Source organism: Hermetia illucens, chromosome 1 (genome assembly GCF_905115235.1).
Source record: "Hermetia illucens chromosome 1, iHerIll2.2.curated.20191125, whole genome shotgun sequence".
Lineage (NCBI taxonomy): Eukaryota > Metazoa > Arthropoda > Insecta > Diptera > Stratiomyidae > Hermetia > Hermetia illucens.
Genome location: NC_051849.1, coordinates 12,846,530 through 12,862,042, shown reverse-complemented (window position 1 = coordinate 12,862,042; position 15,513 = coordinate 12,846,530). Strand labels below are relative to the sequence as shown.

Here is a 15,513-nt window from a genome sequence, read left to right as displayed (position 1 = left end):
GTGGACTGACATACCACCATAATCGGTCGAGAACTCCCCGCAACATGGAGCAGGTATGTATTATAGAATGGTGTGCTTCGCATGGTTTGAACCAGACTGTGTGAGAGTCCCAGGACACCAACATGTTCCCGTGATAAACCCATCTTTGTATGCAAGGTGTTAATAGATAACCTTACATACAGCATTATACCTGGTAATGTATTGCACCAATGCCATTTTAGCACGTTGCCAACTTATGATGTTTCTATCCTTCAAGTAATGAAGATTTTCAAATCTATTCTGAATATTTAAATTTTAATTTACTAATGAAGGCGATACAAAACAGAACAAAGATCGGTATTAAAATTAATGTGTTCACCGCCGCGGTTGGAAACAGAAGAGACCGGCTTATTTCCATGCGGTCCTTACTGTCCCAACCAACGGCATTTTTCCACCGCTAATTCTCCACTCCCTGGGTGCGTTCTAAAATGTGTGAGTGGAGAGTTCCGCGCCATCTACCCGTCCGCATCCGCAACATCCGAAATAAATTTCGAATGCTGCAGATCCTGCCGCGCCACATCACTCCGCTCCCAGACGAAACCTAGGGGGTTTCGGCGACGGATCCCGGAACTTCGTTCCCCGTTAATCCACAAAGTGGACACGACGCTGCTTCGGGGCGCACACGGGTTTCAGCCTGGACAAAGAGACCGCCTTTTTGTGTCCACCGATCTCGAGCTGGAAGAAATGTTCTCCCCTCTCGAGAACGCGGTACGGGCCCTCATATGGAGGCTGCAGCGGCTTCCGGACGGCATCCGTCCTGACCAGAACGTGCGTGCATGTGTCCAGTTCCTTGGGCGAACAGGCAGGTGTGGGCGAGTGTCGAGTGGGTGGTGGCGCTTTGATGCATCGGAGATTGTCCCTCAGCAGACGCACCAACCCCGACTCCGTGAGACCCGATCTCTTGTCGAAGACCGGATCGCTTGGGAGTCTTGGGTTCTCTCCGTAAACCAGCTCCGCGCGGATGGCAGCAAATTCCTCTCGGCGGGTTGTACGAAGGCCGAGTAGGACGAGAGGCAAGACTTGAGTCCAGGACGGGTCGTCGCGTGCCATAATGGTAGCTTTCAGCGTTCGGTGCCAACGTTCTAGCATCCCATTGGATTGCGGGTGGTATGCCGTAGTCCGCTGGCGTTCAAAACCCAGGAGTTTGCCTAACTCCGAGAAAAGGGTGGATTCAAATTGCATTCCCTGGTCAGTGATGACCACTGCAGGGACGCCAAAGCGAGGTATCCACTCTCGACAGAGGGCTTCGGCACAAGATTGCGCCGTAATGTCTTTCAGAGGTATTGCCTCAGGCCACCGCGTGAACCTGTCGATGATTGTGAGGCAATACTTGTAACCGTGCGAGTCTCGCAAGGGTCCTATTATGTCGAGGTGTATGGTGTGGAAACGCTTGGTAGTGCGGGGGAATGAGCCCAATTCTTTCCTTACATGCCTGGAGACTTTACACTTTTGGCATGCGATGCACTCTCTGGCCCAGGAATTGATATTCTTGTTCATGGAGGGCCGGCAAATACTTCTGCCGGTGACTAACCGGTTTGTTGTCCTGATGTCGGGGTTCGCCAAGTCGTGAACTGCGTGGAACACTTCCTTGCGAAATGTGGCCGGAATGTATGGCCGAGGTCCCTTTTCCGAGTCTTCGCAGCAGAGCGAGAGGTTTGAGCCGAAGATGGGCAACTCCCGAAATTTGTATTTGGGGTTGGACTTGAGGCTCTGAAGTGCTGCGTCATCCTCCTGCGCCTTGGCAATAGCCGAGAAATCGAGTGAGGCGGGGATGTTAACCTCGGAGACACGAGACAAAGCGTCAGCAACTATGTTGTCCTTGCCGGACACGTGCTGGATATCTAACGTAAACTGGCTTATGAAGCTCAGGTGTCGAAGCTGACGAGGGGACGCTTTGTCGGGCTTTTGCTTCAAAGCATACGTGAGAGGCTTATGGTCCGTGAACACTGTGAACGGCCTGCCTTCTAGGGAGAAACGGAAGTATTTGATGGACAAGTACGCGGCGAACAGTTCGCGATCGTAGGTACTGTAGTTCCGTTGAGCGGGATTCAACTGTTTCGAGAAGAAGCTCAACGGCTGCCAAACTTGATCCACCTTTTTGTGAAGGGCAGCACCTACTGCGATGTCAGGGGCATCAACAAAAACGGCTAGGGGTGCATCTTGCTGAGGAAGTGCTAAAAGTGTAGCATCAGCCAGTTGCTGTCGCGATTTATTGAACGCGCGGACAGCCTCTTCAGACCACACAATCTCTCGTGTGTCTTTTGTTTTGGGGCCAGACAAGTACGCGCTCAAAACGGACTGGTGATGGGCGGCCTTGGGCAGGAAAGTGCAGCCAGAAATGAGATGGTCTAACGTCTCCAACGACGAACCTAACATTCTGCATTGGTCGTCCTCCACCCGTTCCTTTATGATAAGCTTTTTATAAGCTCGCCGTCCTGGCACACATGAGCCCCTCCGTCTCAACAAAGAGCTCCTCAGCACACAGCCATCTATTAGACAAATGCAAATCGACAAATGGCTGCCAAAGACAATTCAGGTGTTTACCGTGCATTGCTTTCGACTTCCATTCATCGACCCGCTCTTGGTCTGATTTCACCCCACTCAGAGGATTGAAAGATCGATCCTTCAAGTTAAGTGGAGTCAGTCCACAGTCTGCTTTACAGACAGCCACATGCAAGGGACTCGCATGCTCTTTGCTGTAAAAATAAGCGCGTAATGAGTCGACTTGGCGGTGATGTTGTGCCGCTACGTCAACCACGTCCCTACCTCCGATATCACGAAGGAATAGCGAATAAATTCAACGCGTTTATTTTATTCGTCCCCGAGAGATGCGATTTCAGTACCAGCTTTACACGTTACAGGAGTTCGGACAGCAAAGGATCCTTCAGATCACCATCTCGAACATGAGTTCCTTGCAGAATTTCTAGGTTTATGTAGAAGTCTGTCTCGGTCGTAGCTTCAATGTGGAGGTCAGCAATGCTATGTCCAGCATGCGGCTCGGGATGATCTTCGCAGATGGCTCGGATTCGGCACTCGTCTCCATCCGAATATCACGGCGAAATATGTCCACTATTCGCAACAGACTTCTAAGGTGGTCGTCAGTGCTAGCATACAACATGATGTCATCAAAGTGTATCAAATGGATCAGTCCGCGCTTAGCATGTAGGCCATATTTAATTGCAAAACCATGCCCTGTAACTTCATTCAGTAGCCATGAAATGGGGTTCAGTGCTATGCTCAACGGATCCCCCTGGAAGATGCCTATCCGTATATAGATAGGCTCTGAGGTATTAGCACCCTTAGATGAACTCACTAATACGGTGGTATGCCACCCTTCCATGACGGTCGCCAAAAACTTTATTAGTTTGAAATCAATACGATACAGATGTAGGACATTGATTAGCCTGGTATGCAGGACGCTGTCGAAAGCCTTGGCATAATCGACATAGCAACTAAAGAGGTTTCTTTGTCTCTAGTCGCTTGTCCTACAACTACCGAGTCGATAATGAGTTGCTCTTTGCAACCCCTTGACCCAACTCGGTAGCCCTTCTGCTCCTCGGACAGAATGTTGTTGGTCTCGAGGTGCGTGTTGATCCTTCCACTAATAATAGACGTGATGAATTTGTAGACGGTTGGTAAGCAAGTAATCGACCTTGTGTCTGCGGGGTCATGCAGCGTGTCCTTCTTAGGGATAAGGTAGGTAATCCCCGAAGGGTGGAAACTCCTCCGGCCGACTCATGACCTCATTTATACTGCGCGCCAACCGACTGTGTATACTGGCAAATTTCTTACACCAGAAATTCTGCGCTGGTTCCTCGCTTAAGTTGCATTCTGGATACGTTTGGAGTGACTTTCGCTATATCGTCGTAACCGGCTGCATACGACAGAAAGTTTCTGCTTTAGTGGGTCCAGAATTTCAACTGCGGGTGTTTCACTGAGGATGGCACAGTTTCGGTAAACCCTCTGCACTTTATTTCTTACCCGTCCGCTGGCATTATCAGAGCTGCTTTGAGTCAGTTTAGCAAAGTCCCGCCTTAGTGAATCTCGTCGACATTCCAGACGAATTTTCCATGCTGGATCTCTTCGGCCACTCAAACCAATAATGTGAAAGCGAATCTTCTGACTGTGCAATCTGCAGGCCGAAACTGCACCACAATACACAAGTGATTGCAGTTGCAGCAGAAGCATATCAGCACACAGTCGAGATGCAATCTCATCATTGATTTGGGATAGAATTCTCGGAGTTGCTGGAAATGCATAGAGCCTGGGAATACAAAGGATCCATTTCCGAGAATTATATACACGCTTTTTGGAATTCGTCCCGAACCTCAGCAGAAACCTCAGCTGGACGGCGAGTACTGAAACTGTTGCCCGCAGTGTGGCGTGGTGTTGTTGATGCCGCCGCATCTGCCCTCATCGACTCTCGGTCACCAGTTTCCGCGGTGACCTCAAGTCGAACACGCTCCTTGATGGTGGCCGGAATTGTGTCGCCGCGAGTTATAAAGCGGTACTAGTCTACGACTCGCTGCACAGCCACGTGCGCGAATTACGGGAAACGCTCGACGAATCTCTGGTGTAACAAGGAACTGGACCATTTAGAGAGCAAGTTACTCCCTCTGTTTATGTGGTTCATGGACCCCACTGTCTTGAGCTAGTACCCAATCGTTAAGAAAGCGGCGAATTTAGATTTCGTCTAGGGCAGAGGTAACTCATCAGACGCTACTTCGGCCGACTTAGGTCTGAACTTATAAGGCGGGTTTTTGTTTAATATAATTCACACTCATGACGTTTTCTCCAGAGATTGTTCAGCGTCCGCGCTGTGGCCCACTCTGTTTTTGTTCGAGCTCGTCTTGAGACTGATTGCGTTTGAGAGCGGTGTCGTCTGCCAGGCGTTTGCTGTTATATTCCTCAACAATCGCCTGGTATTTGGCGATCTCGCTGAGAATATGCCTGGCCTTCTAATACTGGCTCTTAAGCAGGACTCCAGTGGACCTTCAGTTCTTATCCAGTTTCCGGTGACTGACGTTCTTGTCGATCTTCGCTTTTGAGGGATCCCCCGACGTCGATGGTTTTGGGTCAGGAGTACTATATCTGATACTCGCTACATCCAGCTTGACGGCAGTGGATTCCAAGCCGAAAACTATTAGTCCGCCTCGCTCCAGGAGGTCTCTGCGGTTGATTTCAGCACAGCGGTGCTACGACTGGCGTCGATTGTACTGCTCTCGGCTACTGCCTCCTGGCTGGATGCCACTAGCTCGTCCTCCGATGATGCGCCTGGCATCACCACCTCTTCTTCTCTCCTTGCTTTATTATTTTTATTTTCGTTAATTGAGTCCATGTCTTGCTCCCACAAGTAGTTTTTTGTAAAACGTCCACCCTGGCTAGCCGGGCCACCATGGTAAGGGTCTTATTTGAAACTGAAGGTGCTCAAGGTATTCAGAGGAACGTTAGCAACGGTGTTAAAAACGAGTTGATGGACCTCGAGGAACTACTGGACTGTATCTCCTTGTACAGGCGATCAAAGTAGTTTCCAGGGTCCAAAAAGGAAGGCGAAGAAGGATAAAAGAAAACAACTGACTACGCCGCCAAGAACCCGTCTGTCCAAAGACAAGGAGGTTACAAACCAAAATCCAGGAGTAGAAAAGACTAGGAAACGAAAAAAGGGCTCGACCGTCGGTTCGGTTCATTAAGCGGATGGAAGGCAAGACATTTGCGGAAGTCCTTAGTGAAATCTGCTACAGGATGAAACCTGAAGATAACTGGGCAGAGGAAAACAAAAGTTGGCGGAGTCCTCGTCGAATTGGGCTCGAAGACGACTAGCAAGAATACGTTCTGCAAAGCGGTTAAGGGGTTACTGGGGGAGAAGGCTCGTGTTTCTAGTCTAGAGCCTATGTGCTCTCTAGAAATCAGAGATTGTGGCTGCCCTAGTGGAGGAAGCCATAAAGCGTGAATGTCCAGAGATAACCAATGCCTGGATAGCTATTACCTGTGAAAATACTCGGGGATAAAAACTCACCATGGTGGAAGTGCCCGAGTAAAATGCGAGGAAACTTCTTAGCAGCGGAAAAATTAAAATTGGATGGATAGTTTGCAGGGTACGAATGCGTATAGTTGCCATCAAGTGCTACAGGTGTCTGAACTATTCACACACGTCAGCCACGTGTAAGGCACCGGACATGAGGATAGCATGTAGAAGATGCGGTCAAGTAGATCCCCAAGCGAAGACCTGCAATGAAAGCGAAAGTTGCGTTCTTTGAAGGGATCGTGGCGCGTCTGGTGATAGCGTCGCATACACTGCGGGATCGGCCCAATCGGTGTCCAGTCTTTTGGGCGGAACTGGAAAGGGCTAGTGCGTGAATGGCATGATCTGCGTTTTACAAATTCACATGCACCAGAGAGCAACCGCTCACCAGTTGCTAACACAGGTCACTGCGGAGGTAAAAGCTGATCTGGTGCTAATCAGCGAGCAATACCGAAACAGGGACCTGGCTTCATGGCATCTCGACTTATTGGGTACCGCTGCCTTATGGGTTCGGGACGACGTTCGGCTTCGTGTTCTTGCCCAAGGCCGAGGGAATGGCTTTGTCTGGATTTGATGTTTAGGAAAAATGTTTTTTAGCGTCTACCTGACGCCGAATGAGATGATGCCGGACTGGATTCTCTGTAGGCTGCCGTTTCGGGCACGGAGTGGCAAATACTAGTAGGCGGTGATTTTAATGCTAGGGCCCTTGAACGGGGCATGTCTCAGCCAGACTCGCGAGACAGGCGAGAGCCAGGGTCGAAGTTTTAAACATCGGATCCACGCTACGTTTCGGCGCCCAGACTGCAAAGTAAGCATTCCTGACATCACTTTTGCGTCGGAATCTCTCGCACCATCGGTGGACGGGTGGCGAATCCTGGGAGAGTTCTCACCAAGTGGTCACCAGTACATCACATTCGAACGACACTACTTGCTAGCGTGCAACCGGCGCTCCCCCTGGCTGTGTCTTGGAGCAGGTATTATCGAGCCGGAGGGCGTTTCGGGGGGTTGTAGCGTTGCAGCTGACACTGTCATAAACTCAGTGATGAAATTGCCGACCTACGGAGGAAGCGTCCTAAGCTCCGCCGTTTGGCACAACGTTTACACGCCAACGAGCAGGCATGCGCCATAAAGGTAGAGTATATATTACCAAAAAGGAAACTCTTCAACGCGATAAATAAAAACAAAGCTCGCGACTGGGAGAACCTGGTCAACGGGGTGAATGAGAACCTGTGGGGACTTGGCTATAAGCTTGTCACTCGAGAAATCGGGGCTCTACGGAAGCTCTGCATATTAAGCACCGACCAGATGGACCGCATTATATAGGCATTATTCTCAGATATCCTGTACGGGTTGATATCAATAGTGGGGAAAGCGTCGAGGATTGCCCCCTTTCCACAATGAGAGAGGTCGAAGAAGCGGTTTTTACTATAAAAACAAGAAGGTGCCTGGTCCTGATGGTATCCCGGCAGGAGTTTACAAACCGGTGTTCTGCCGACTTGCTACTTGGGGTGATCAACGCCGGCCTGAAGGAGAACATTTTTCCTTGTCGCTGGAAGATGGCCAGAGTCGCACTGATCAGGAAGGGAAAGGAGACCCGGAATTGCCGTCTGGGTATCGACCGCTGTGGCAGCCAACACGGTTGTTGGCAGCCAACAGAGCTGATTTCAGTTTACAAAAACTGTTCCGTTCGAAACGTCTCACCATAGGGTCAAAGCTCTTACTGTACAAGACTATGATCTTGCCAGTCCTCATATATTCCTCGGAAACTTGGGTTCTTAACAAGAAGAATTGCGAACTCTTGACCGCGTTCGAGAGAAGAATCGTCCGAAGAATTTTTGGCCCCCTACAAGAGGATGGACGATTCCGAAGACTACATAACGACGAAACCTATGAGCGATACCATGACCGTCAGGTTGTGGATAAAATCCGCGTCAATAGGTTACGATGGGCGGGTCACTTAATCCGTATGGATGAGGATAATCCCACCCGGAAAGTCTATAAGGACAATATCTATGGTAGAATAAGAAGATGAGGTAGACCTTGCCAGAGATGGAGCGATCGCGTAGGCCAGGACGGCAGGCAGCTTTTAGAGATATTGAATTAACTGACCTCGGCACAAAACCAGGATGTCAGGAGTTCCACCTTAAGGCAGACCGAGACCGGATACCGGTTGTTGCGCCGTTGATGATGATGATGTAGAACCCCCCACCTAGGTCAGTGCACAAATTTTGAGCCCGAGTTTCTGTGTTTGTGAGCATGGGACTCAGTACTTCGGCCCGCTTGGAAGAGCTTGGACGTTCCTTACCGCGCTTCCACAAGCGTCGTTCCCTTCCGTCAGGGCTACGGTGCTATTAGCAATGGCATGTGTGGTGAAATTTTCCTGGAAAATTATCGGCAATCCGTGCATTAATTGACCCGTGCAGGATCTTAGGTTTGTCACGCAAAGAACGTCAGTTTCAGTAATTGGATTTGGTGCAGTCATCATCAGAATGCAATCCCCTTGGGTACAGTATCCTACAATCAAGCAAAAACCAGGAAATTGTCATGGGATTCTCCGCTCTCGTACTCGGCAAACTACCGCGTTTCCTACCGAAAGAAAAGATTTCATACAACGATTGGCCGCATCTTGCAGGTTTGGATCCTGCTGATCCTGACTAGGCTGACCCTTCGAAGGTTGACTGCATTTTCGGGGCGGACATATATTCAACTATCATCTTGAACGGTTTAATCATAGGCCCAGCCGGGACTCCTGTCACTTAGCAGTCAGTGTTTGGATAACTGTTGACGGGTGCGATATCCTTGCCTTCTTTACAAAGCTCTTCGTTCATCATTCGAGCATTCCACCTTTGTACTGAACCCTGTCTCTCGCATGCACTCATGCAATTTTAGGAAATCGGAGAGGTTCCATGTAAATCGTAACTGACTCCTGATGGGGAGAGATGCGTAAACCATTTTGCAGAGCGTTATGAGACCTTCATGTAAGAGTACGTGAAATTTCAGCACAAGTAATTAGTCACTTGAACAGACCAAACTATTATATGCCCCACCACGCGGTTGTGAACCATGAGAAACCTGCAAAAATACGCGTAGTATTTAACGCATCGCAAAAATCACGAAACGGTCTGTCACTCAATGACTTCCTCCTACCCGGGCATCTTAATGGTTCTCACGCATTGAAGATTTTATAAATTAGTATTTATGACTGACGTTTAGGCACCCTGTGGCAACACGGTATTAGTCGCGGGCTTTACGACTTCAGGTGCATCACGGTAACATGCGGGATTGAAGCAATGAGGCAACTGGCCACTGATGAGTCTACGGAGTATCCCGAGGAGGCTGCTATTGTTCGGCACAAACTCTACGTGGCGATCTTTTTGGTGGAGCAGACACGATCGAAGAGGCACTTCATCGACGAGACATCTACAGGTATGACACTCCCCAAATGGGTAGCGAAGACAGCGACTTTTGCAAGGCTTGACTTTAACGTCTCTGCTTGAGGTAGATGTCAAACTGGATGCGGTAATATTCGTGCTTGGGTCTAAGTAGCTTCCCAAGGACGATGCCTTTATGTTTAAAATCTCAGCTGCACCTTATAAAATGGAGATAACAACGCGATTGATTTTATCTGAGATCGCCCGTTTACTTGATCCATTAGGCTGGCTTGCTCCCATGACTGTCATAGCAAAAATCATTATGCAGGACTTGTGGCTAAACAACCTGGATTGGGACTCCGTTTTACTGCAACCATTTCAAGATCGTTGGACGCAATTTCGAGGCGACCTTGCGGAGATCTTCGCCATTCGCATCTCTAGATGGTTCGGCATGTTTGAGGATACAGCAGCTCAACGACCACCGAAGGCGACTTACGTGTGGTTAGACTCTGGAGTCGTGCTGGAATGGCTCAAAGGCCATCCGTCCAAATGGCAAACCTTTATTGTCAACCGCACAAGTGAAATCACCACCTGGCTTCCCATGGCAGAAGATAAGAGTAAGATCTCCGGTAGTTCTGTTCTGCCTCCCAGACGCCGCCAAAGTGTGGAGCGCGATGTGGGATGAATGACCACTCTCTGCCTCGGAAAACCAAGACCGTAGTCACGAAGCCTTTGAAGGTTGCAGCATTGTCGGAGTAGTGCTTCTCGCGACTTCTCGGTGAGCGCAGAATCGGTAGAAAGCTTCAAGAAATGCATTCGAGGAAAGGTCGAATGCAATTTAGATGTGCTCTACTCGAATTACAAAACAGATAAAAATAGCTACGTAGCCTTTTATGGTTCTAGTTCCTCTGCTTGTGGAAAATAGTACGGCCATTGGTCCAGCAATTGAAAAAGGTGGAGGAGTCTGTAAAATTAGTAATCTGGCCAAGACTCATCGACAACAGAGCTCTGACCCAGAAGAACTACCTTTTACGTAGCTTGGGACTAAAATAGTTCAGCCGTCCGAATTCATTAAGGACAAGCACAAGGTGCACCAAGCCATTAAGAACATGGTGAGAGTCATCAGGGTGCTTTACAATAGGCCTCAAGAAGAAGAGAGAAAGCCTAAGGAAAAGCCCACATCCTAGCCCCAACAGTGTCACAGGCACACCCAAGTCACACCAAAGCACAAGGTCATCAACCTTCGATCAAGTAAGAGAGTGCGAGATAAAGAGGGGGAAGCTTTGGAGAATCAACAGGCACCGAAAAGGGAAAAAAGGTGTCTTGACCAGTCCAACAAACGGAACTGAAAGTTCAGAAAGCCCCAAAGTGCCCAAAGTGGGAATTTCGGCTAGCGAAGCGAAACCGAAGGAAAAGAAGAACGGTGATTGGACTAAGGTCGCAAACAAAAAAAGGGATAAGAATCCAAAGGTGCGAATTCGCCCGGAGGTAATTGTAATCTCCAGCAAAGGAGATCTAACGTATACGGAGGTACTGAAAATGGTTAAATCTGACCCCGACCTAAAAGACTTAGGCGGCAATGTCAGCAAAAGGCGAGGGACTCAGAAAGGGATCTCATGTTTGAGCTGAAAAAATTCAGCGTGGGAAAAAGTGATGGCGTTCGTAATCAAGTTATAAAATCGGTTCGTTCCTAAAAACATGATATATTTTTACAATCCAAGGATCTCGATGAGGTAAAATCCAGAGAAGAGATCTCCACTGTCTGGAAGCAACAATTCAAGTTGGAGGAATTTAAGGGAGAATCTATAGTGAGCCTAAGAAAAGCTTATGGCGGTACTCAATCGGCCACAATGGGACCGCCAGTGGAGTCAGCGCGGAGGTTGTTGGCCATGGGGAAGGTTCGGATTGGATGGGTTGTTTGCCGACTATGGGAACAGATCTCTTTAAAGAGGTGCTTCAAATGCTTAATGTTTGGACAATTCGCGAAGGCATGCACTAGCGGCATCGATCGCTCTGATCGATGTCGAAGGTGTGGGGAAAAAGGACATATTATCAAGGAATGCAATAGACATCCCAAATGCATTTTGTGCGAAGAAAAGGAGGGAAGGGATAACCGGCATATTGGCGGAAGTGGTAACCTTTTATGCAGCTTAGGATGACGTTAACTGCAGTGAATCATTGTAGGGTCGCACAAGATTTATTTGCGAAGACTACTTACGAATCCGCGATGGAGATTGCTATGAACCGTACAGAAATCTTGACGGTGTTATTTGGGTCACAGATTCGACTGGTGGAGCCGCGATATGGACTTACGATCGTTAAACCATACAATATAGTATGGGTCAGGCGACTAGTGACTTTTTGTGGGCGAAAATAAGCGGTGTATTCGTATATAGCTGCTACGTCACACCGAGCCTCACACTGACTGAGTTCGAAGACCTGTTAGACGATCTTGCTCACGCCGCAAGAGGACGAGATCCAAAGGAGATAGCCGGTGACTTTGATGCGTGGGCCATCGAGTGGGGCAGCAAAGAGATTAACGCAAAGGGGCGGTACTTATTAAAAGCATTTGCTCAGTTGGATGTAGTTCTGGCCAACGAAGGTGATGTAAACACAAATCAGAAAAGGGGATTTCGTTCAATTGTAGATTTGACTTTTGTCAGGCAAGTTAGCGAGGACATCACGTACAGCGACCATCAGGCATCACCTTTGAAAGGAGGAAGCCACAAAAGCGAAGCCTCATCTGCAAAAGCGATGGATGAGCTAACAATCATGGAGGTATGTTTAGATCTGCCTAGCAAAGCAGGTACCTCCATGGATAGATCTCTCCATATCACACAAAACCTCTCTAAAGCATGTGACGCGTCGATGCCTAGGAGATGGTCATTTCCCACTAAAAGACCCAATTATTGATGGAATAGTGAACTTGCTAGCCTTCGATCGATTGGCCACAGAACCAGACGAACGGCTCAGAGGGCAATAGATAGGATCTATCAAGGGCGAAAGGAGCATGCCTATAAAGAAATCCGCAAAACCTCAAGCTTGCCATCCAGCGGAGTAAAAGGGAATATTTTAAGGAGCTGTGTTTCGAAGCGGACATAAATCCGTGGGATAGCGCCTATAAAATCTTGACAGGACGATTCAGAGGCAAAGGCCAATTATCTCCGCAGATTATGTGCCCTCTGTTCTTGTTAAAAATAATCCAGGGGTTATTTCCCCAGCAAGAGAGGGGTGCTGGCACTGACCAGCGCCTCCTGAATGTGACTCAATGGTGCTTTGTTGACTACAAGCGAAACAATCGGTGTCGCGGAGGAAAAGGCGGAAGCGGCCCTCATCACTAAGCGCCGCAAGAGAAATTGCGCCGGCGTAAGATTCGGAAATCATATCATCACTTCCAAGCCGGCCATAAAATACTTGGGTCTTTTGATAGACGGAAAACTAAATTTTAAGCAGCATATAGAGCATACTTGTGAAAAAGCATCCACGACGAGTATGGTTCTGGCAAGGATGATGCCAAACGTAGGAGGACCGCGGCATACTTGCAGACTACTTATAGCCAGGGTGGTGAGTACTATCTTGTTGTATGCAGTCCCAGTTTGGGGAAAAGCGCTGCATATTTTGGGCAATGCATAGCAAGCCTTAAGGGTGTGTTCTGCCTTCAGGACCGTCTCAGATGATGAAGCAATCGTCATCTCGGGAATGATGCCGATTGACATCCTGGCAACCGAGATGATGAACATTTATAACACTAGGTACATCTCTCCCTTATTGCAGGTGAAAAAAGCCGAAAGGGAGAGATCCATAAACAGATGGCAACAATCACAAAAGGGTCGTTGGACTTACAGGTTGATCCCGTTCATCGGGGAGTAGTTGGAGGGAAAACGTGGATCTAGCTAAAGTAAACTAACTCCCCCGTGATATAATACCTGAAGGTGGTTCCACGGGGTAGCGAGAAGTCGGGGGTGGTTTTAGTCGGTAAAAATACCACACTCTGGTGTACCCAGGCCAAGAAATTGGTTTGCCAGAAGGTATTTTGGACATAAACTTCTACATATAACTTCAACAATTTGAGTGAAAGAATTTACAATTGTATGTGCGTGTATATGCTCGGAATATGTCGAAATAGTTTCGAAAGTATTATCACGATGGATCCTCTCATTTTTGAGGTAGATATTTCTCTAAAGTTTAAATGCAAAATACTTCGCACACTTGAAACATGCAAAAAAAAGATACCATCCTTTGCCGTAGTCATAGATACGTACATAAAAAAATTGAATTTATGAATTTATCTTCCATGAAAATGGAATTTCATGATGGAAAGCATTCGCTTGCTACAAATCAACCTTATAAAGTAAATTAGCCTGAATTGAAATTGAAAAAAGTTAGGCTCCAAGTACATACCGGCCTGAGTTCAGACACGTCCCATCCCAAGTACTCGGCAACGCACATCATCTGATTCACAATAGCGTCCATTTCGGCCGTATCCAAAACTCCATTACCATCCGTATCGTAGAGCCGGAACATGACTGTAAATGAAAAATCCATGACATCAAAATAATTTCAGGGAAATCTCCTGGAAAAAAGTTTAGGGCTGAGAGGAAAAACTGCCATTGTGGCCTTCCCGAGCATGGAGCTATCGCTGTAGCTGCAAAGGGAAGCAACCACTCAATTTTCATTTCTCGGAGGATGCTAAATAGCCCTGGGTTGATTTCACATAGTTAATTTTGTTAAAACGTTTCAACTAGTTCCAGCACCCCTAGTTGAGGTGAAATGGATTAAGGTAGGCATAGGGATGTTGGGAGTACTTACATTCAAGTTTGTCTTCAGGTCGCCCGGCCTCCAGCAGTGATAAATAGCAGACAACATCCTTGAGGAGTATTTTTAATGTTAACGGATCCAAATATGATAATTTCCTAGGTATCAGCTTAATATCTGGAAAATTGTAAAATGATGAGAGATGTTATTTTTTCCATGAGCCGTTTTTTCCTGGAGATACAAATAAATATTCATAAAGAGAGGTGGGTCTAACGAAGGATTTGCAACTCAAAAAATGCTTAGTATAAGAGTATCTTCTCGTAAAATGATGACTGGCAGAATTTAAATATCTAAAGTAAATGTAAAGGTGCAGGATTTGTTGTCCAATACCTCCTGCTAGCATCAGTTTTCAAACATTGAATCAGATCCTTTATTGCGGTTAAGCGACGGGTGATCTATTATATAATTTAAGAATTTAATCTTTGTCAGAGCCTCTGAATTTCTTCCGCAAATCATCCTGCGTCCCTTGACGACTCAATCTCATTAGGTGATGTCAAAATACCATCCGTGAAGCCAGGACGAAAGTTCATTAAATTGGAATTCCAAAATCAAATAATAGTTGACAAAATTTTGATTATCCTTGACATCTCCAAAGACACCGAAAATGTTTGGTTTTCCAGTCAAAACGATTGTATTCTGTCAAGAAATCAAATTTATTCTCTTTTGCTTTCCAATTGGCCGCGACACTTGGATGTGGGTTTTTAATTACGAAAGTAGGAAAACTTTCTAAATTATGTATTGCTTTGTACTATAATAGTACGCATTGCGCTAGTTCAGTGGAGATACTGATAACTTTAGATTCAAGCACTACTAAAGTTGGGCGTTGTGAGGTAACAACATTCATTGAATGTATGCACAGAGAAATGACAAGAATTTAATTAAAATTGTATTAATTTGATTGTTCCGTCACCAGACAACAGATTGAGGCTTCTCGTGGAGCTCGTTTCAGGATGGGTGAAATGAGTTATCAGCAATTGTGTTTGGTGCTGATATCAGAATGTGTTCGTATTTTGATTGGATGCCACTGAGCAATTATGTAAATGCAAATATGTATTCTGTGTTAATTCCGAAGTTATCTGATCAGGAAATTAAAAGTTTTTCTTCGGGATTAAACTATAATTAAAAGTGGAAGAATGTGACTTTAAAAGGATAAAACTCCCTCATGTTAACATGTTGGTTCTTCCTCTCGGACACCCCCTTGTCGTGGTGGGGGAGCCTGTAGTAGTCTACTACTCCACTAAGGGTGACTAAAACATGAATATGGAA

The 15,513-nt window shown here is 47.0% G+C and overlaps 1 protein-coding gene across 4 annotated transcripts in view; it reads right to left on the bottom strand.

Moving 5' to 3' along the window:
- LOC119661393 (diacylglycerol kinase 1) overlaps nt 1-15,513 on the bottom strand; it is a 331,394-nt gene that overhangs the window by 102,783 nt on the left and 213,098 nt on the right. For all 4 annotated transcript variants that reach the window (XM_038070718.1, XM_038070721.1, XM_038070719.1 and 1 more), the window contains exons 8-9: nt 14,242-14,364; nt 13,834-13,958 (exon numbers count right to left, since the gene is read on the bottom strand). In XM_038070718.1, coding sequence (XP_037926646.1) covers nt 13,834-13,958; nt 14,242-14,364 — 248 coding nt within the window. The remainder of the gene's footprint in view (nt 1-13,833; nt 13,959-14,241; nt 14,365-15,513) is intronic.